Here is a 22,500-nt window from a genome sequence, read left to right as displayed (position 1 = left end):
TTCAAGCCCAGATCTTTCGAATCGCTGAATGTATTAGATTATGCCTTGACAACATGATCCATGCGTGTGTACTTAGGCCTGCGATGTCCAAGCTGCAGTTGCCGATGGATGTGTCACTGCGTGTCTCCATCTCTCCTCCAGGACCTGTACTACCAGTCATACTCACAGGTGGGGGTCCTGTTTGCCTCTATCCCCAACTTCAACGACTTCTACATCGAGCTAGATGGGAACAACATGGGCGTGGAGTGTCTTCGACTCCTCAACGAGATCATCGCAGACTTTGATGCAGTGAGAAACTCTCTCTCTCTCACTCTGTGTCTCTCTCTCTCTCTGTCTCTCTCTCTCTCTCTCTCTCTCTCTCTCACTGTCTCTTTGTTGCTCTCACTCTGTATCTCTCTGTCTCTCTGTGTCTCTCTGTCTCTTGCTCGCTTGCTCTCTGTCTTGTTTGAACTGGCAGGGGCTTGTTTGCTCTGAGTCCTGTTTCCCCAGGTTCACCCAGTTCATGGATTAAAGTGGAGTGTGTGAGTGGCAGTGTGAGTCGGTATAATCCAATACACCAGGGTTATGGTTTATTTTGGTCATTTCTGCAGCTGCTTAATTCTCTCTCTCTCTCTCTCTCTCTCTCTCTCTCTCTCTCTCTCTCTCTCTAGTTGCTGGATAAGGAGTGCTATAGGGACATCGAGAAGATCAAAACCATTGGCAGTACATACATGGCAGCAGTGGGACTTGTTCCCACTACTTGTTCCAAGGTACACTGTGTGTGTTGTGTGTGTTTGTGTGTTGTGTGTGTGTGTGTGTTGTGTGTGTTTGTGCGCTGTGTGTGTTGTGCATTGTGTAAGCAGATGACTGAGAGGTAGAGTTTAAGGACATGAAGAAAAAGAATGTGTGTATTGCATGTGAGAGCAAGTCTCAGGAGAATATTAATGTGTTCTGCTGAAAACCTTTTCAATGCTTTAACATTTTCCTGCTTATGAAGTGCAAATGGTATAATGTGAAAACACATCCACACACACACACACACACACACACACACACACACACACACACACATGCACGCACACACATACACACGCACACCCACACACACACACACACACACACACACACACACACACACACACGCACGTGAGAAGAGTGTGCTTACATACATGGGTAAATGTCCTACCCTTAAATCCCAAAATGCGGATCAAGGATTTAATGAATAGTAACACATATAATCTGTGCTTGCCTGTCATTTAAGACTTCCTGACTTTGAGTAACATTAAGTTGGTTGATCATATATTGTAAAGAAAATAGACCTGTTTTCTGTTGAAATACCCAAGATGCACCTAATGTAGTTCTAAACTTCAGTGAGTACACACAGTGGCATTTGGCTTATTGCTTTGCTGTCGTCCACCAAGGCCAGGAAGGCGATCTCGGCACACTTATGCACCGTGGCTGACTTTGCCATCGAGATGTTTGATGTTCTGGACGCGATAAACTATCAGTCGTACAACGACTTTGTGCTTCGAGTGGGTGAGTCTGCTGACAAGTGATGTGTGTCTGTGTGTGTGTGTGAGTGTGAATAAGTGATTGTGTGTATGGATATGTTTGTTTGGAAGTTTTGAGGAGAGTGTGTGTACTGTGCTGTGTATCCTGCGGAGGCTGTCTCCTGAGTGTCTCATTTGTTTTGAAGTTTTGGCAGATACAAATTCACCAACAGACACACACACACACACACACACACGGAAACAAATACACAGAGGTTTGACAAATTGAAATTCTTATATGAAATGGACAAATTAATTTCCTGATGAAATGTTTCACCTCTAGATTGTGTGAGCGAGGGATGTTATTGTCTGGTGTTATTGTCTGATGTTATGGTCTGATGTTATTGTCTGATGTTATTGTCTGGTGTTACTGTCTCTGGATGATTAGGTATAAATGTAGGTCCAGTGGTGGCAGGCGTGATTGGTGCTCGGAGACCTCAGTATGACATCTGGGGAAATACAGTCAATGTAGCAAGCAGAATGGACAGCACTGGAGTGCAGGGCAAGATTCAGGCAAGACTCAAGATCCCCTGCTACAGCCACTCAAACACTCTCTCTCTCTCTCCCTCTCTCTCTCTCTCTCTCTCTCTCTCTCTCTCTATCTCTCTCTCTCTGTCTCTCTCACACACACACACACACACACGCACGCACGCACGCGCGTGTGCACACTCACGCACGAGCGCTCACACACACACGCACGCACGCGTGTGTGCACACTCACGCACGCGCGTGTGCAGACTCACACACTCACACGCTCACACACACATACTCACTGACGCACACACACACACACACACACGCTCACGCGCACACACGCTCACGCGCACACACGCACACATGCGCACATGCGCACATCCTTCCCAGAAATACACATATACACACACTCTCACACACGCAGCAAACCAAACACACACACACCCCCTGACACAAACTATAAGGAACAGAGCCTTACCCTAATGCGTAATAAACTCTTGCCAATTTGCACACTGACAGGTGACAGAAGATGTCTTCCGCCTCCTGTCGGGTCACTACCATTTCCTCTGCCGTGGACAGGTCACTGTGAAAGGCAAAGGTCAAATGCTCACCTACTTCCTGGAAGGCTGGTCACACGAGGGCGGCATCCAAACTCACCCCAAGGGCCCGGAGCTCCAGGCAAGCCCTTGCGTCCAGACCAAGCTGAGTCCTGCCCCTACCCTGAACACTTACGCTGTTTTAGCCCCCACTGTTGGCCCTGGCCCTGCTCCAGCCAACCACAGCATTCTCTACCTGCCTTCCGTCTCCGTCGCCGTGGAGATGGAGGTGTGACTGACGAGGAGGTGGTTTCCATGGCAACCGATATATTTGTGAATGGAGCCGGGGGGAGTGGTAAAGAGAGAGAGCGATGGGAGGCGTAATGACGCAGAGGATCAGAGTGGGGTCGAGGATGAATGAGAGGGCGTGTTGTGTTTTGGAAAGGCCTTGGATAAAAAGCAAGTGGACAGAGAGAAGAAGCCTCCTGTCCTGTCCACGGCATGGCTATGATGTTTACAAGAGAGCAGAGAGACAGCTAAAATCTCTCATACTGAAAGCAACTCTCTGACCCCATCTCCACACACACAGACATAAGTGTGTGTATGTCTGTGTTTATACATGTATGTATTTGTGTGTGTTTTAATGAGTCTTCCTCAGTCCAGCTAGATATCAGGGGCTTCTAAAGAGAAGCATGTGTTCTACTGTAATGGCAGCTTCATAACAACAGAGGAGACACTCCTCTGTGTATGTGTGTGTGTGTGTGTGTGTGTGTGTGTGTGTGTGTGTGTGTGTGTGTGTGGGATGTGTGGCACAAGTGTATGTGTATGTGTGTGTGTGTGTGAGTTTGTTTATTTGTGTATGAAAAAATATTCAGTAATGCTCGGGAATTAATGCCAAGGCATGAACCATTCGGAGCATGTGTATAGCATCCAAACTGCATCCAAATAGCATCCAAACTGCGCTGTATTTTGGGGCCGGGGGGGGGGTGTTTGCATGAGTGTATGTGTGTGTTTATTTGTGTGTGTACATGTGTCTGTCAGGGAGAGAATTTTGTATCATTATGAAACCAGACATAGCACTTGACTAGACAGGAAAGCAGATACTTTTCATGTTCCTGTTTAGTTTTGGGGAATACGTGAAAATCAGAAGCAAAATGCCGATGCCTTTTTGAGTGACCTGCTAAACGTTCACTAAGATGTTACGATACCATAACATAAGAGATCAAATGCATTTTTAATGGCAGGCAAATGAAACTGCTCAGTTTTGTTATCATATCCAGTCCTCGTAATCTTTGCCATTGATAAGGGTTGGGTTGCTAGGATCAGCAGAGTTTGTGTTTGTGTGCTTCTAACGCTTACGCACAGCCACACTGAGCAGGAACATTCTCCACGTCAACGCTCACTTCCTGCTGCCCTTTGACCTCTCAATGAACTGGAGATTTCCTGCCTGATATAAACACAAATGCTGACTGGCCTCTTGCTTTGGAGATGCACTCGGCGTGTTGCAGACGGTCGCTAACAATCAGCTAATCTGAAACATCAGCTCGATCTTTCTCGACACATTAGCGGTCCGTGTACCTTAATGTGAACCAACATGAGTTTAAGAAGCTTAAGTATGTGCTAGGGATCCAAATGGATAGAACTCTCGACAGAGCGGAAAAAAAATAGCACCCCTGGCTGGTTCCCGGCGGCAGAACTGGTTTTGACGCTTGTTCTTTTCCAGAGTTTCTAAGTAGGCAAACGTTCGACTGGATCCGGACTGGTGCTGGCGCCTAAACCCACAGTGCAGGAGCAGGAGCGATGCTCCTACTGCCCTTCTACATCTCTGTGCTCTCAGAGGCCCCCGCTCGTATTCGGGGTCCGGAGCCCACTGACAGTTTTTACTTTAAATACGGGGGAAAGAATATTAGGATCTGGTCAGTCTGTCTCTCCTGTTCATGGCATTTTATTTTTACTTTTTTTTTTTCTTCTGTTACTAATTGTTACTATAGCTTTGATATTTCTCAAGTATGCCTAGTAAACAGGAATAAAGCTGGCCTCCAGCGTAATTTTCTGCATGCTCTTCTTCGCATGCTGTAGTTCTACCTTGTCCGCTCTCTATACTAAGTGCGACGTGTCTCTAATGCATGACTAATGCAAAAACAGACAAACAAACAAAAAAACAAACAAAACTAAATTAAAACAAACAAAAAAAAGCAGGTGCATCTCCGCTGCATGTCCAGGTGGGAGGGCCTTTCCTTCATCCTTACCGTGTTCTTGGATTTGGAACTTTCAGCGACAGTTTGCTTGCTTTCCCTCTCTGTGCATGGTGCTGTCGAGTGTTGGAAAAAGTTCAGGATGGTCGTAGCATTGCTGCCTTTTCGGGTCTTGAGGTGACTGCCTTTGCTCCGGAAGGGCTGTCAGAGTGAGTGTATTCCTTCGTGCCAACACATATCGTTACCGACATATCAACTCCAGTGTTCTATTGTAGCACAAACTTTGTGATATTGTGTTTGGTTGAACTTATGATGTTTTTAAAAGCGTCAAGTTTTATATGCACTGGATCCACCAAGGACAGTTTTGGCTTCCTGTGAAACTTTGGGCTGGGATGTTTAGATGTCGGGTGTCTTCTAATGGTTTTTGGAGAAGTATATTTTATGTAATATATCTATTATTGCAAGAAAATCATTCTAAGCTAAAATATTCTTGTTGTGGGGCACAAAGACAAACCTTCTGAGCTTGTAATTGGATACTAAAGAGATGCACTGTGTTTCAAATGACACGTTCAGAAACTTGGAGCTTTTCTGCACTTCTCATGGCCCAGAACCCTCCACTCCTAGCACAAGGTTGTTGGAGGGGTAGGCTGAGTGAGAAAACCTAGCATAGATTCATCTTTCTATATGAAAAGTTCAATCATTATTCACAAGCCAAATCATTTTATCTCTGAGGCCTAGTTCAGATTTTATGCTCAAATAAATGTAGCCACCTGACAAAATGGTTCTATTTTCTATTTACAAAATGCAGTGGCCTAATTTACTGCCATTCTAAATATTACAACCAGATCAACTTTATTAATGCATACAAAGTGCACAGTAAAATCAGACAAGATTTTCATGTGAATGAGATATTTTCATATTTGATACGGGTTGAAATTATTGTATGTATGAAACCTACTGTAGAGTAAACAGAAAGTATTTTACTGATGATCCTAAATATATGTGCTATTTTTGGGGTTGCAATGTATTGATTGCAATGGTGATATATGTGAATGTAAATTTCATATTGAGATCTTTTATACTTGTGTTTGCACTGTTCTGGAATAAAACAAGAAGAAGAATCAGTTAACTGGTGTGTTTTGGACTTGCTTCGTCATCCCTTGTCTTTGAGGTCATAGCTATTGTCCTGCCTCTGTGGTGTACGTCTGTGAAGGTGACTGACCTAGGAACCTCAGATTTACACAACAACACGGGGAAAGCGTGTGGAGCAAAACAAATATCCATTCTGACTGAGTCCCGTTCCCATTTAGTGGAAGACGCGGGAGCGTTTCTAAGATGAACATTGGGTAATATCTGACATACTGTAAGACTGGAATGTTGTTGTGTACCTGTTTCTATGACTCCCAGGCTCAAAGACAAAGGCAAGTTTACACACCTCCACACCAGATGGGGTATGCAGCACAAAGTTCAGCTGAATCCACCGTATAGAAGACGGTGAAGAAACCACTTAAATATAAGGATGAAGGGACAGGAAGGGAGATGGAGCAGGTGGGGAATTGTGTTCAATTGTTAAGCTTCAAGTTACCCATGTGGGAATGGGAAAGAGAATTATTTTCCTAATCCAGTGTGGTGCGTTCCCATACTAAACTTATATTAACTGCTCATGCTGCCTTTCAGTTTGTACGTGTGTGTATGAAATAAACAGTGTCTACTGAGAACGTGGAAGGTCACTGGAACGCTGGAAATCCGGACTACGTCCCTGTTCTTTTTTCCTGTACGTTCATGCGGCTTTCCGGCTGGAACCACCTATTCCCAAATGTGCCCACTCCAAACCGTTTTAGAGCAGGGGATTAAACAAAAGCAGATCCTTATCAGGCTGGTGTAAACATGGTGCATGTGTCACATAGTGCCACAGGAAAGAGACGCAAAATATCCGATTCTAGTTGGTGTGTTGTGGGAAATTAGGTGTGAGGGGGGAAAAACAAAACACACACACACACACACACACACTGACAAGTTAACAGGACATAGTGGCATGACACAAATTGGGTCTCTGGCCTGGTTTTCATGGCCAGAAGGAACGGTAGTCAGATTGACCACCTGCACTCTGACCACATAGTTAGTCAGCGTCAGACCTTTCAAGAAGTGCTTGCAATAATTGGACTATAAACAGGTCATGGCTTGTGGAACAGTAATGCAGTAGTGTCTGCTGAAAGGAGTAAGATGGTAAAATGAAATTGACGTTTAATGGGATTTTAGCTACGTTCACCCGATTGTTTTTCCAGTAGCTCTCTGTTGTGCTGTTGGTGGGACAGGTCTGGACCTGTATGGACAATCCTAAAACATACCCAATCCTTCAGGCTTATCATGTCACTTGAACTGTACACAGTAAAATCTTTCACAGGCAATATGTGTGATTCTCTCTCTCTCCTTCTCTCTCTCTCCCCCCCCCCCCCCCCTCTCTCTCTCTCTCTCTCTCTCTCTCTCTTTCTCAGTCTCTTTTACTGGAAGCTGTAAAAGGCTTCCTGGTCCTGCCGTGTGTGCGTGTGTGTGTGTGTTTGTAGCGAGCAGGCGTGATGAGTAAAGTGTAGCAGTGTTTATGGCCTGTACGGCAGCAGTGACTCATGGCTTTTTCATGGCCGTCATTCCAAGATAAATGGTAGAGTTAGCAGGTGGTCGCTACGCCCAGCTCACAGCCCACATGCTGCACCGCACTGCCACTCTGCTGGCAGGTCTCAGGTCAGGTCAAAAGCCTAACGAGCCCAACTTCACTCCCCAGGTGGTAGACAGTGACAAGGCATGAATGCCTCTATGCTCTGAGCCGGAAACCGCGTGACCCTGTACAGCGTGTCAGAGCAGGAACAGCGTTGGCCAACGGTGGGTTTTCAGAGGGGTTTTTGCTCTTTTAATTTTACAACACATATGTGATGGGTCACTGTATTGTGTAAGGATCAGAATCTCCTTCGTTATTTTGCAATCGCGCTATGAAACAGGCACACAAGCGACTTGCGTCCCACTCTGCAGATTGGTCTTGTGCAAACCAGCCGAGGGTAAATGACCCCTTACACAGCACAAATATGTACATTTATGCCTGTTTATGTTTCACCTACCACTCAAAAACACTCTCAGTTTCACTAAGGATTCTGGTTTGCACACTGTTATACTTGCACAACAAGATTGTTAGTATTTAATGTATGATAGGGGCCATGTGGTGATATTTTATTGCTCTTCCTCTTTCTACCATCTATCTATCTATCTATCTATCTATCTATCTATCTATCTATCTATCTATCTATCTATCTATCTATCTATCTATCTATCTATCTATCTATCTATCTATCTATCTATCTATCTATCTATCTATCTATAAAATCCAAATCATTATAGAATATAGTCAAATAAAACTACCATAATGAAGATCATAATGAAACCATCATGAAACTACATTAATTTTGGCTTCCACCACTAGAACATCCATGCTTCTTGCATCATATGTTCATGTGACAATATAAAGGGTAAATTAGTCAGATTCTCAAATATGGCATCGTTCACTTTTACGGGGCTGTTGATGTGCACAGAAACTATGCAGGAAGTCCGGAGCAACAAGTGTGTCAGGAGACAGGGACTTCTAAGCTGACTGGAATGTTTTGTTTGAGTTGCTCAACGGAGATAGTTGGGAATGACGCGGGGTATCATCAGGAACTGCGCACTTTAGAACCTGGAAGACAGAGTAGTAGGGTGGACAGGCCTCCTGAAAGTTGCCTCATTTTGGGCAACGTTCAGACTCCGTCAGCCGAGCAACAAGATGGTGAGAAGGCCACCTGTTTCTCATGGAGACTGCCTCTCCTGGAGCTAACATTTAAAGATACTGCAATTACAGAACTGATGGTGTATATGTCATATGGCAGAAGCATGTATTTGAGACTTATAGCGGGGAAACATTAGAGCGACATTGCAGAAGTACACTGAGAACAGGATTTTTGTACCAATCAACCTCCTTTCAGATTATCAGGGATGTTGAGTCACTTGCAGGAAAGTCTAGTAACGCTCTTCTGCATGGTGCTAACATTTGTCCAAGGATACATGCTAAGAGTGAATGAATGACCAGTGCACACCATTGTGTAACGTGTGTGTGCTGTGGACGTGGGTGTTTATGTATATGACCGAAGGTTGGCTATGCCTGGATTTTAACATTACTCAAATAAACACTTCTCCTTCAGCCATTTCCATGTTAGCTGGAGTGAGGAGCCAGAGGAAGTCATACACAATGGATGCCTTTGCATGGGAGTGCATGTGAGAAGGGTTTCCCACACACACACACACACACGCATAAGCACAGGCACACACATATGCACAGGCACACACATAACAGCACAGTGATTGCTGTACTGCAGTTGGATATCTGATTAATTAAAAAACAAATGCTGTGTAACAACAGGTTAATTCACAGGTGTTGTACGTGCAGATTAGTGGGACCAGTCATTACATGTGCAGTAGATTCTTCTGGGTGATTTTTAAATTATATATGTAATAAATCTGTATAGATCAGGATTAAAGGCTCCTAAAAGAATACATGGAAATGCATGCTGTGATGAGAAATGGGAATTGGACACAAAGTACAGTTTCTTTTTTAACGTGTGTGTGTGTCTATATATGTATGTGTGTCCACACAGACAAAATTCCATGGGTAGCATGATGAAGAAATTCAAGCCAAGTCCTTGTGTATATGTGTGTGTACAAGGTGGTATTTTTGTGTGTGTGTATGTATACAGTGTATTGTTTTGGCTTTTATTTACAGTACATTGTTTTGGCTTTAACTAAGCTCTTTATGTGAGTGGATATGTGTGCGTGTGTGTGTGTGTGCATATGTTTATGTGGATGTATGTGTATGTGTGCGTGTGCTTATGTGAGTGGATGTTTGTGTGTATGTGTGTGTATGCATGTGTTTATGTGTGTGTGTGTGTGTGTGTGTATGTGTGTATGTATGTGTTTATATGTGTGTGTGTGTGTATGTACGCATGTATGTGTGTGTGTGTGTGTGCATGTGTTTATGTGGATGTATGTGTGTATGTGCGTGTGCTTATGTGAGTGGATGTTTGCGTGTATGTGTGTGTATGCATGTGTTTATGTGTGTGTGTGTGTGTGTGTGTGTGTGTGTGTGTTCATATGTGTGTGTGTGTGTGTGCGTGTATGTACGCATGTATGTGTGTGTGTGCATGTGTTTATGTGGATGTATGTGTGTATGTGCGTGTGCTTATGTGAGTGGATGTTTGTGTGTATGTGTGTGTATGCATGTGTTTATATGTGTGTGTGTGTGTGTGTGTGTGTGTGTGTGTGTGTGTGTGTGTGTGTGTGTGTGTGTGTGTGTGTGCGTGCGCGCATATGCTTGTGTTTGTGTGTGTTTATGTGTGTGTGTGTGTGTTTGTGTGTGTGTGTGTGTGTGTGTGTGTGTGTGTGTGTGTGTGTTTATGTGTGTGTGTTTATGTGTGTGTTTTTGGTCAAGTCCTGGACAATGTTAATGATTTTCTCTTTGTTATTTGGTACTAGAATCATCTGCTAACGTCTGTCTTCCAACAGGAAAAAAAAAAGCGCTGTCCTTGTATGAAGACAGGGCGTTTATTTTCACACAGTATTTCCAAATGTCCTCATATGAGGCTGTTGAGTCTCATGAGGCAAGGAAGGACCAACCCCAACACTTTCCCTACCTGAGCTTTGACTCTAGTCAGGAAGCGTTTTACAGAGGGAATGGGATGGTGTTCTGCTTGGAGTTTTGGCTGTTTTAAGCTCTCAGTCAGCTGCATCAAAGACACTTTATAAAATACCCCCAAACTAACCTACAGTTAAGCTATTGAGTTATTGAATGGCAAACCTAACTCAATCAAGCCCTTGACCATCCAGGCACAGTGTCCCACTACATCACGCATGTACTGGATATCTTCAACTTCTGTCAACAGCAAACAATGGAATGTGTTTGCCTGAAGGTTATGAAACTGGAACATGGGGGTAACTAGTATTAAACCCTACAGAGTCTACCCTGGACGCCTGTTCTTGCTTACTGCTGTCATCATCAAGAATGTAACTTCTGCTTTGCGTGTCATCTTACTTCAATTAGTAACGCTAACGCTTCCACTGTCCTGGTTATTCATTCTTTATCGTAGTATCGGTTTGTATTTGCTTCTTTCTTTAATGAACTGTGTTTCTTTGTTCTGGTAAATGTATTCAAGTTTGTCTATGCATTCTTTCTAACCAGGAGACTGAACTCTAAAACTCAAACTAACTTCAGCAGGGCATTGTCGTGTAAATGGAGCTGGAGTAGGGGAGAATAAGATGAAGCATAATAAATGTAGAAGCATGAAAAGTCACATACAAGTATAAAATCATTTAAAATTAAAATTGACCAGTACACATATGAAGTCTGTTTTTGTGTTCATGTTTTTGTGGACATTTCCCGAGTTGTCGTGTGTGTGTGTGTGTGTGGGTGTGTGTTTTCCAGTTCCCAGATGACCCCCTCACATTAAACAGAAGGACTCCTTTAGCAGTTTACATTACCGTATACGGCAGCAACGTCCTGTCCTCAGACGAGGGTCGGAGGAGAGAGAACAACAGCACACACTGCATCTATCTGACGTGTTAGCGTCACAGCCTTTTCTTTCTCAATGCTGTTGCTGTGTGTGGGGTCTGGCGCTTTGACCCTACAAGACTCAGCATAGGTTTTTTGTGGGGATCGAGGGGACAGGCAGTAAGCAAACTCTCACCATCTAATAAGAACTCAGTAGCAAAGAACTTCCCACTCTTACTACTCCACAGGCAAAAGTTTCCCTAACAAGGGATTGACCTCGTTAAGCTCGTAAAAGAGTGTCACGACATGCTCTGCCCAGGGGCTGGAGATATTCAGGTGATGTGAACGGAGACACAGACACACTCCCACAAGGCTTAGTGCACTGAACGCACTGTCTATCCTTTGTGTGTGTGTCTGTGTGTGTGTGTTTGTGTGTGTGTGTGTGTGTATATGTTAGTATATGTTAAGCAAGGCACTGGTTGGAATAGTAAAGTATGGAATGAAACCAGCCACTCATAAAAGACTTGTATGTGCATTAATGATACGTCCTGTCCTGACATTTAAAAAAATGAAAACAAATGATATCTTTCCATCAGTCCCCCGTAGCCTCCGACCACAGCTGAGCAACAGTGTTTCTTTAACAGGACGGCATAAAATGCTTAACTAGTGAATATTTCCTTAATTCGTGTTGACTAACAGAACAGGACAGACATATATAGTGTATCATAGACATATATAGTGTATCATAGACATACATAGTGTATCATAGACATACATAGTATATCATACATATATAGTATATCCTAGACATACATAGTGTATCATAGACATACATAGTGTATCTTTTAATAAAAGCTGATTCATCCGTTCTGAGCTTTTGAGAGCACTAGAATGCAGCTATACAAATGTTTGAATTGTGTTTTCGATTAATACTTTACGTTCATGACTTTTTAAAACCCAGTGGTGTGAGCTGCGTATCCAATTTCTTCGACAACAACCGAATGGACGTATTTGTAATGGAAGGTATATTGGCGGAGAGAAGTAGAGTATTTTAGAGCACGCAACAGTTTGAGGGTTGGGGCCATCAGTTACATTTTACAGTAGCAGTGCACAGTTATGGGGCTCCTCCGGCGTCCACTTCAGTCCCGTGGCAGTGTTTAAGGTAAAAAAAAAAAAAAAAAAAAAACCAAAAAAAAAAAAAAAACTGATGCAACACTAGGACGGTTTTGCACGTGCTCCGAAGAAGCCGGTACCCTGCACGCCGAAGGTCTTTGTTATAACTCCTTCCGCGAGGCGACACCCCACGTGCGCCACGTCCTTGACAGCATGGTGAGGACAGACGGGCAGACAAAAGACGCGAAGGAGACGTGTCCGTGGGCATGTCGGCCTCGCCGCGTGCGTGCGTGCGTGCGTGCGTGCGGAGCGCGGCAGGAAACTGGCTCCCTTCGTTCACTACACGAACCTGTCCATCCGCGCGCAAGGTCACGTACCACCGCGCCCGGGCACGGGTAAAGGGCGTGCGCGGACTCGCGCCTCATGGGCGACATGCTCGTGACCCGGCGGGGGGCGGGGGGCGGGGGGCGGGTGTTAAAACAAAGCTTTATACAGTCAGACAGGTTGGACAATAGGACCCATCAGAAATACGCGATCTGAACGATCTGGATATCATGAGTGAGTTTCTGAAGCGTTTTTCCAAAGAGGAAAAAGTTTAGGAATGGAAAGTATTATTGGGCAAGTTCCAAAATAGATGATTAATTGTTTTGTCTAATAACCATACATCAGTATAGAAAAAAAGTTATAAGGTGAGCGAAGCTGTCAGCTGTTCATCAATCAATCACAGATAGATAGATAGATAGATAGATAGATAGATAGATAGATAGATAGATAGATAGATAGATAGATAGATAGATAGATAGATAGATAGATAGATAGATAGATAGATAGATAGATAGATAGATAGATAGATAGATAGATAGATATTGAATAAGCAAATGGAGATCATTTTCTCTGCTAAATCGTTGTCACGCAAGTTGCAAATGTAAACAGCGTGACTGTTCTGTTCTAGCTCTATACGTCCCAAGACAAATATTGACGCATTTTGCGCGTTCTATTAAAATAAGTGCCCCGACAGATCTGCGTTATCCAATCAGAGGCGAGCGGCATCCCTGCTCCTGCTTTTCACAAATCATTAATATTGTCAGCGCGTCAAACATCAACGTGCCAGCGGTTGCAAGCGCGTATAAATACGGCGACCCAGCGAAGAGTGCGGTTAGTCATTTCAGCCGGTGCGCGGAGGACAGCGGGCAGCCTAGAGAAGCAAGGCGAAATTCATTCTTAATCATTTATTTATATAGATATTTATATAGATATCCAGACTATCGCTTTGGGATGAGTGGATTGTTTCTGAAGTTTTTACGGGTGGCGGCACTTAGCGCACTCTTCTTCGCCCCGAGGGTTCGGTCTTCCCCGGTCGTAGGGCAGGAGCCGATTCGCTGCGCCCCGTGTTCCACAGAGCGGGTGGCTGAGTGTCCGGCGGTGGATGCCCGCTGCGAGGAGGTGCTGCCCGAGCCGGGCTGCGGCTGCTGCTCTGCTTGTGCGCTGAGGAAAGGCGACTCCTGCGGGATCTACACCGCGCCGTGCGGCTCCGGTCTCCGCTGCTTGCCGAGACCCGGAGAGCCCCGTCCGCTGCACGCGCTCACTCGAGGCCAAGCGCTCTGCACGGAGCTCAGTGAACACGAACAGAGCCAAACTCAGCTGTCGCCAGGTAGCCTGTCACAAAACCCGCTCATAGCCTGGTTTTCGGTAGGAGAACACGAATGCAAAATCTGTATTTAACAACATGTAGGGTAAATAGCGTTGTATGCATTTAAAACAGTTTTTTTTAATTGAAAGTGTAAATGTTGTGTGAGCGCTCGATATTACACACGTTAGCTGGATGTAAGGTTGCAGTCCTTAATAAGATTTCGTCAGCATTTTCAAATTACTGCAGTATGTGTATGTGGGCGTGCAGTGACAGTGTGATTTTGGGACTCCCCCCCCCCCCCCCCTCCAGATCCCGCTGAGTCCGAGAACGGGGCTACGGCAGGTACCGAGGCCGCCTCTCCTCTCCTCCTGCCAGGCCACGTCAAGCCCTTTGATCCGAGGGTTGCCGCTGGAGCTCAGGAAAGCATGAAATCCAAAGTGAACACCATCCGGAGGAAACATATTGAACAGGTGGGAGGAGTGGTGTAATTTATTTTGAAATTTGTTTGTTTCAACGTATTATTGTTAAGTAAATCAAACACGCGGACACGGACCTGCTGGGAGCATTTCGCACCACTAGAGGGCAGGAGAGCACTTTTTTGTTAGGGCTTCATGGCGCGTAGCGAAACTTTTTTGTGAAACTCCAACGGGGCAATATTAACCGTACTGAATAATACTGATAATTGTATTATCACATAGGATACTAATGAAAAAAGATATAGAAAAGGGGCACTGTGTAGATTACATTAGTCTTAAACATTTAGGCCTAATCCAAACAACAGTGCACATTACCATGAGTCAAACCACAACAATCATAATATGAATTTTACCTCCTTTTTCCCAGGGTCCCTGCCATGTGGAGTTGCAGAGAGCTCTGGAGAAGATCGCTAAATCTCAACAGAAGCTGGAAGACCAGCTGACAAGATTCTACTTGCCTAACTGTGATAAACACGGGCTCTACAAAGCCAAACAGGTACGCCAAATGTTCCAATAATTCTCATTGTATCAGTATATAAATACCTTGTATGTGTGTGTGTGTTACTGATCACTATATAACTGGAATAATAACTCGAGTTTAACAAGTAATTAACACCCTCCAAAGCGTAAACTGGACTATATGCTCAGCACCAAGACTGCGTATTAGTTTTAGACTGATGTCATTGTGTGATGCTGCAAGGTAACTTGATGCTACTTGTACAGTGACTTGGTGTTAAACACTTTATCGTGACATGCTGGAGGGGAATCCAGCATTTTGTGTGTGTGTGTGTGTGTGTGCGCGCGCGCATGTGTGCAGGCGGCACACTTTCCAGTGGGAATGCTTGAAGCCCTAGTTAAACACGCGTCTTTCTCTGCAGTGTGAATCGTCTCTGGATGGTCAGAGGGGGAAATGCTGGTGCGTGTCATCCTGGAATGGAAAAAAGCTTCTAGGATCAAGTGAACTGCCTGCAGATGCTGAGTGCCCCCAGGAACTCAACCACTGATCACCCCCGCCCTCCACCCCTCACACACACACACACGCACACACACACACACACACACGGGCCCTAAGGAACTCTTCTACCAGTGGACTGCAGCTGCACACAGATACATACATGCAAAATATTATGCCACTGATTTCTTTTTTAATATTTTCTATTTATTTATTGTAGACTACGTTGTGTTCTTTGATTCAGGTACACTATTTTTAATTGGTGAATACTAGTTCACTAAACCTGCCAAAATAGAAAATGTTTTTTTTCTCTCTCAAAGGGTTAACGAATATGTCTATATTTACATAAAGCATCCATGTATATTTATTTAAACTGAATGTATTCATATTTTTTCAATAAGAATATTTATTCCTTATGCCTTATTATTATTTTTGTATAGTGTAAAAGTTTTTTGTGTTCAGTGTGTTTTAATAGTGTCAGTAGTCTCACCTTCCTAAGTGGCTGTTGGGAGGAATCTAAATGGAAAAAAGCACTGCATGGCCAAACCGCTTTGTCACTGCCTACACCTTTCCATACATCCCTGTTCCTTACTAATGACGTTCCGTACATCCCTGTTCTTATACTAATGACGTTCCGTACATCCCTGTTCTTATACTAATGATGCTCCGTACATCCCTGTTCTTGCAGTAATAACTTTCCAAGCGTCCTTGTTCTTATATTAATTACTTTCTTATTTTCTTTGTGAAAAAGAAATTACCCAATCACATTGAACAGAAATTTAGCTGTCATGATTCTAAACTTTATTTAGCAGTGCATGATGGGTATTGGTCTTCACAGCTCCTGACACGGGTAACCGCCTGTTCCTACCTCTGATTTTGAAGATTTGTTATATCTGTGTTGATATTTTGGACAGCTTTTTTGCCAGTGTTGCTGAAGATTGTTGAACTTTAGGACCACTTGAGGTTGTGTGATTGTGACTGTGCGAATCACTTTTGAAACTGTTTGTGTGAACGTGATCGATGTGAGAGTTTTCTGACTGTATTTGATGGCTGTAAGTTGAGTGGAGTCAATTCTGTGGGTAGTCCCTCGTTTTAACGATGCAGTTTCTCTACTTTCCACTGTGAGGAAATTGGATCCTGCAACTGTTTTACTCCAAAGCAATTGATCAGTGTATATATGCATTTTTATTAAATTCTAATTGTAATAAATTGTGGAAAAAGATATTTATACAGTATATAAGTCTTCACTGTGGGGTCAGATAACAAGTCCTGAAATAAATTCGTGTAGCTCAGCTGCAATGAACTGTGAGTGAAAGCATGAAACTTTTTGCCAGAGTCCAGCGAGACACATAATGTCAACGTAAACCACCTATGAGCTCTCTCTCTCTCTCTCTCTCTCTCTCTCTCTCCCCCCCCCCCACTTTCACATAGTACACTTTACAAAATCACAATAATGTTTTTATCTGGTCTATTTTTAAAACTGCTTGTGGGCAGAGCTCTATTTGTGTGTACGTGTGTGTGAATGTGTTTGTGTGCCCTTATCGTGGAAATCTCACATGGAGCTGCACACTAACTTTAGCTCGGTATTTAGGGTGGAACTGAGCTCTGCTTTCTGCAGTGCCTTTGACCTGCTCTCTGTTTGTGCTGGTCTGGCACAGAAACGCCCCTCCCCCTTGCCTGGGTGAGACATCCCTCCGACATCACCCCTACACCTTTTTCATCGTTTTCACTTTTAGACATATAAACGATTGTACCCACACATGTAGTACCAATCAGAAATGTCCAACGAGTAATGTCCAGTGAGAAATGTCCAGTGAGTAATGTCCAATGAGAAATGTCCAATAAGAAACATCCAATGAGTAATGTCCAATGAGAAAAGTCCAATGAGAAATGTCCATTGAGTAATGTCCAATGAGAAATGTCATTTAGGTGCTACCCTTGAATGCATATGCTGGTTTGGCAGACTTGGCGAGGTAAACAATACTTTCCATCACTCAGTTAATGTAGTTTTCTATGAATTGTTCTATTTGCGCCAGCTACATGATATTATGGACCGGTTCAGACAGAAATGGAACAAATGGAGGTAAGCAATCGTCTCTCCTTACTAGTAATTTGTGACAGTGACATTTGTAATCAGATGGGAGTTATAGGAGTCAAACACATCCCATCAAGAAATCTTCTCAATTTAGGTAATAAGCAGAATGCAGAAAGCCTGGTTGTGAAGTCTACATTAGTGCCAGGGCTGTCAATGTACATTGTTTTGTGAATGTAAACTTTCTCAACAGCGTCATCAAATATATTCTTTGGGAAAAGCACAAAATAAGGTCTTTGACATGGGTTGTCATGTGGTTTTAATGTACTGAGCCATTTTTCATTTTTTTTATTCACTTTGCAATGCATTTGATGGACCAAATTTCCATAGGTTTTTTCCCTTTCTTTTGGAGGACTACAGATTCCTATCATAGGTCTGGGTCCAGTCAGAATTCTACCTCTTCATTCCTCTACACGCTAGATATCGATTTGTGAGATCCCACTACTTTATTCACAAATCACATTTGGAGGTCATGTACAGTAATAATGCCAACGTCTTCATCCATTCAGAAACATAAAGTCATGTGTACATTAAAATAGTGTTTATTTTTATTTAAAAAAGATATTAAATACAAATTATATTTGAACAAAACATTTTCTTTCTTGTAGAAAGGCATAAATGTGTAATATCTAGTTTAGTAACTTGAAAAGCTTTTTTAAAGAAACAAAATTCTTTTAAATGATAAAAAAAAAGTACAATTACCCGTGAACGGAGAGATCCTTGAAAGAGACGTGCGGAGAAGAGCGACCCTGCACAGCACAACGAGGCTGGCAGGTCTGTCTTAGCTCATCTTTGCTTTTCTTTGATATTAGCTTAGGTGTAGCTCTCACTCCTAGCTTTGCATCAGCTCAGCTTTAACATTCAGTTTGTTTTTTAGCTTAATCGTAACCAATGGAGTTAAACACGGAGTTTAGCCCAAATGTTATTTAAGCCAAAGGCCGAACTTCAGATCAGCTTAGCTAAAATTTAGCTTAGTTCTAGTAGTTTATGTCAAGAGAAAGTCCTAAGAAACCTGAAGATGTTTAATATTAGACCACTCAACTGAGATCAGAACCATCTCTGAACTAATCACTGAGACTTTGCACACTGCACCATCGATAAAATATCTAAAAACTCTTTAGTGATTATATTCCCAAAGATATGTTGAGTTCTAGCTATTGACCATTGTGCAATCATTGAGTCACTTAATTTTCAAAAGAAAGAAAAGGTTAGGATCAGCTTATACCTCTTTCTTAGATAAATAACTTTGATGTTTTAAAGTAAAGTTCACATGCCTCTTTAGACACATCGCTGGCCAGACATAATAGAAATTTCGATCAAAATGATACACAACATAACAGAAGGCCGACAGCAAAGTATACCTTAATGCTCCTCCCCCAAAATCAAGTCATGAAAACCAGAAAGGCTCTAGCACCAATATTTCTGAAGTTGTTACTCTCGGGTTGTGGTTTTTTTTTTGTTTTTTTTTTGTTGTTGTTGTTCTTAGCATTCGGTGGGGGCGAGGGGGCGCGAACATTTGACCGATTCTGTGCTACTGAGCGACTGGACGGGTCCAGAGCCAGAATGAGTTCGCATGCCCTCCCTGCATTACGACACACACAGTCGCCATGCGGATCCGTAACCTTGTAGGTCAGGGTGCAATATCTGAATAGACGGAGCACCGCTAATCACTGGTCATCACGTTTCAGCACTGAAAGGGTTAAGGCGTGGATTCTTGGGAGAAAAAGTCTTGCCAGCGATTGGGACAGAGCTTCGGAGTGCACCGGTTATGCAGCAGTAACGCAAGACGTTGCATTTCCGTTACATTCAAACTCGCAAAAGGACATAGCACTTATATGACAAAATATACTTCAAAGGACAACAATCAGCATAGTTAGCATTGGGAGCCACACCATTAAGTGCTCTGTTATGCATATTAGTGCACCAAAGATCTGGATGGGAAGTATATTCATTTGGAATCCATTGAGAAGCACACTGTATGCTACAGCTTTGATGAGTTAGATACTCCATCCTCCTTCTAGCTAACTGTAAAGAGCAGAAAGAATAGGCATCAAAAAGACATATAGTAAATCTCCCAAGTGCTTAACATGTCAAGAAGCGATCATACAAGCACACACAGTAAACAAAAGCAAATAAAAATCAATGAAAAGAAAAATTGCATTGAAATGGCTTTTTGAAAAGGCCATTCAATGTGATTTAACAGGTCCTGGTATAGCATCAATTAGTAGAATTTCATAATAGAGATTTTTAATGCTCTTAAGCTTAAGTGTTACTCTGGTGAGGCACTGACACTGCAATCAATGGGGGTCGTTCAGCGAGGGGTCAAAGTGCATCAAGTGCTTGTGCTTCAGGTGGAGCCAATGGCTGGAGTGGCCCAAGACACCGCTGGGCGTGGCCTATTTCCAGAGGTCCTACCTTACAAAGGTGGAGCCTGGGGGTGGGGGGGGTGGAGGGGGGAGGCTATGACAGAGACGTTGTTAGTCACGACAGCAACATAAGAACAGCTCAGCACCGTACTCTGACTTGAACGCATATATGGCACGACCAAAAACTCCTTCATCTACGCTCCTGCGTTCGCAAAGGTTAAAGGGTACTTTAAAAATGCAACGTCTTTTGTTAGTCTCTTTGTGATGCTCTCATGGGGTGTGATGCTGAGAGGAAACAGTGCAGACCTTCTGCCCACCCCCGGACGCCTTCTCTCCACTCTGGCCGTGTGTGAAAGTGACCCGGATGACCAGTCCGCGCTCCAGCTGGTCGGTGGGGCGCTCAGAGATAGCCCGGCACCTTTAAAAAAACAAAACAAAAAAAAAAAACCTCCCCCCCACTTCGCTGTGGATTCGTTCAGAGGAGATCCCAATCCCATTCCTCCACCCTCCCACGTGTTTCATTTCTTCTCCATGCTGTAGCAGTGGACCTGGCCCTGCTCCTTGCTCTCGTAGCCAGGCAAAGGCTGCCCGTACTTATCCACACACCAGCAGTAGCCTCTTCTGCGGCCTTTCGAGGGACGGCACTGCACACCGAGAGAGAGCGAGAGAGAGAGCGAGAGAGAGAGAGAGAGAGAGAGGGAGAGAGAGAGAGGGAGTGAGAGAGAGAGAGGGAGTGAGAGAGCGAGAGAGAGAGCGAGAGAGAGAGAGAGAGAGAGAGAGAGAGAGAGAGAGAGGGAGTGAGAGAGAGAGAGGGAGTGAGAGAAGGGCGAAAGGCCTGGAGATGTTATTTCAGGGGCATGTATATGTAAAGAAAACAGGCTCCAAATGAAGCAAGACGCAGGGGCGAAACACATTTCTCCTGGCTTGTCTCGCCTAGGTGTCAGAGAGTAACACCAATACTAGAATCCAGAGCGAGAGAGTGAGGGAGACAGAAAACACAAATCATAGTGCGAAGGGGCGAGAACGCATACCGTTTCGCGCTAGAATATGAAAATGGAGTTATTAATGATTCTTAATGAAAATGTATTTTATGCCTATAGAACTCTTGATGTTGTGGAAAGATTAGAAAAGTTTACATTTTGACTATCTAAGCTATTTCTAAGCTCGTTCTTGCTATACACTCTCTGCTTTGACTGTTAGTCTGAAATGTGTGCAAATCAAACATCACATCCAGGGGAAGAATGCATTGTTGACATTGACTTAATGGGTATGTGTGTGTGTGTATGTAGGAGAGGCAAGTGTGAGACAAAGACAGGAAAACCTCCCTTTTTGATTATAGAGATTAACACACACATGTACACTAAACTGTCTGGCTACAGAATTCTGCGTAAATATTTGGTGGTACTGACACATTGGCCATATGGCAGTAGTCCTGGAAGAGCTAGCCTGAGGCTGCACCAGGCCTTCAGTGGAAAGAGTCAGCTGTCAGCAAAGCTATTGAAATTGAGACTGATGTTAGTTGCAATGAAAGTTCTTTGACAGAGCAGCTGAGTAACGTTGGAGGTGCTCGTGAGAAGCGGTAATTATCGGATAGACTCCTGCTCGGTTGTGATGAAAACAGCAAGCTAGTATCGTCCTCACCCTTAAGCTGCCAGTTTAAGGACTCGGTCACTTAAGAGACGATAAGTGACACTGAAACCCCGTGACATGTGCTCCTGGTCAAAACACTCGCTTTCCTTCCCACACGTTCATTCACACGTTAAAGGTGAGAGTGCAGAGTTCAGAGTTCAGCGGGGTCAGCAGTGCAGGCAGTGACATGTGAACCAAGCACAGAGAACTACATGTGCAAATAACATCGACACAGAAATAGATATACAAATAGCTATAAATATAATTACGTGGTCTTTGTTTTCAACATGACGTAATCAGCGTTGGCCTATGTAATCCCTAGGTAAGTACAGGATAACAGTAGCAGTAGCACGTACTTGAAAATACAAGCCAACAATTCTGCAATTTTGCATGTTACAGTGGAACTGGGGGTAACTGGGTAAAGTAGCTAAGGGTAATGGACATGTCAGATAACAGAATGGAGAATCCGCAGCATGTCTAAATAAACTCATTTTACAGCTGTGCAAATGAACATGCTACAATAGCCTAAAAGAGAAAGGAGAGTATAACAGCCAAAGGGTGAGTAACAGGTCCTCATCACCGGCTGCTGCATGGTAGACATTGGCCAGGACTCGTTGTGCAAGCAGTGAATGCTGTAATGGCAGCTCTATGGAGAGGTGATAGCCAGAATGGGGTGGTATATGTTCCAATTTCTGGTTCTTAATGTGGACCAGTACCAGGCCCAGTTCTGGCCCAGTTCTGGCCCAGTTCCCACAGATGATGAGGCAGAGAGATGCGTGGAACAAGATATCCATGCGCTGCGTATACAGCAGTCAGGACATGCTTAGAGATTTCGAGCTTCCTGTGCAAATGCAGGAAGACGTGCCAAGCTTTCCCAAGGATGGAGGAAATGGCGCAGTCCTGGTTCTGTGCATCTTTCCGGTCCCTAACAAGTCGAACGTGCCACACT

At 43.7% G+C, this 22,500-nt stretch overlaps 3 protein-coding genes across 5 annotated transcripts in view; 2 read left to right on the top strand and 1 right to left on the bottom strand.

Annotated features, from left to right (window-relative positions):
- The window catches only part of adcy1a (adenylate cyclase 1a), a 33,785-nt gene extending 27,927 nt beyond the window's left edge, over positions 1 to 5,858 (top strand). The window contains exons 16-20 of one of the 2 annotated variants that reach the window (XM_035524718.2): positions 142 to 288; positions 651 to 749; positions 1,401 to 1,515; positions 1,918 to 2,042; positions 2,523 to 5,858. In XM_035524718.2, the coding sequence (XP_035380611.1) occupies positions 142 to 288; positions 651 to 749; positions 1,401 to 1,515; positions 1,918 to 2,042; positions 2,523 to 2,834 (798 nt within the window). In that variant the 3' untranslated portion in view covers positions 2,835 to 5,858. Of the gene's footprint in view, positions 1 to 141; positions 289 to 457; positions 534 to 650; positions 750 to 1,400; positions 1,516 to 1,917; positions 2,043 to 2,522 lie in introns of those variants that run through there. The other variant, XR_014124608.1, reaches the window with a different exon arrangement.
- Positions 5,859 to 13,562: 7,704 nt separating this feature from the next.
- Positions 13,563 to 16,688, top strand: igfbp1a (insulin-like growth factor binding protein 1a). Its single transcript, XM_035524012.2, has 4 exons — positions 13,563 to 14,057; positions 14,346 to 14,506; positions 14,880 to 15,008; positions 15,391 to 16,688. Exons 1-4 carry the CDS (start codon positions 13,682 to 13,684, stop codon positions 15,514 to 15,516), a joined length of 792 nt encoding a protein of 263 aa, XP_035379905.1. The 5' UTR covers positions 13,563 to 13,681; the 3' UTR covers positions 15,517 to 16,688.
- A 2,293-nt stretch (positions 16,689 to 18,981) lies between these two features.
- Positions 18,982 to 22,500, bottom strand: part of igfbp3 (insulin-like growth factor binding protein 3) — a 13,352-nt gene continuing 9,833 nt past the window's right edge. Inside the window, exons 4-5 of one of the 2 annotated variants that reach the window (XR_014124493.1) lie at positions 21,564 to 22,500; positions 18,982 to 20,566 (exon numbers count right to left, since the gene is read on the bottom strand). The exon at positions 21,564 to 22,500 is cut by the window's right edge and continues 1,031 nt beyond it. Coding sequence is in view for 1 of the 2 variants with exons in the window: in XM_035524011.2 (XP_035379904.1) it covers positions 20,441 to 20,566 (126 nt within the window). In the remaining variant the exon portion in view is untranslated. The remainder of the gene's footprint in view (positions 20,567 to 21,563) is intronic. The other variant, XM_035524011.2, reaches the window with a different exon arrangement.

Source organism: Electrophorus electricus, chromosome 7 (assembly GCF_041902795.1).
Source record: "Electrophorus electricus isolate QZ-2024a chromosome 7, ASM4190279v1, whole genome shotgun sequence".
NCBI lineage: Eukaryota > Metazoa > Chordata > Actinopteri > Gymnotiformes > Gymnotidae > Electrophorus > Electrophorus electricus.
The sequence above is the reverse complement of the archived record's forward strand: the minus strand, read 5'-3'. Positions and strand labels throughout refer to the sequence as shown.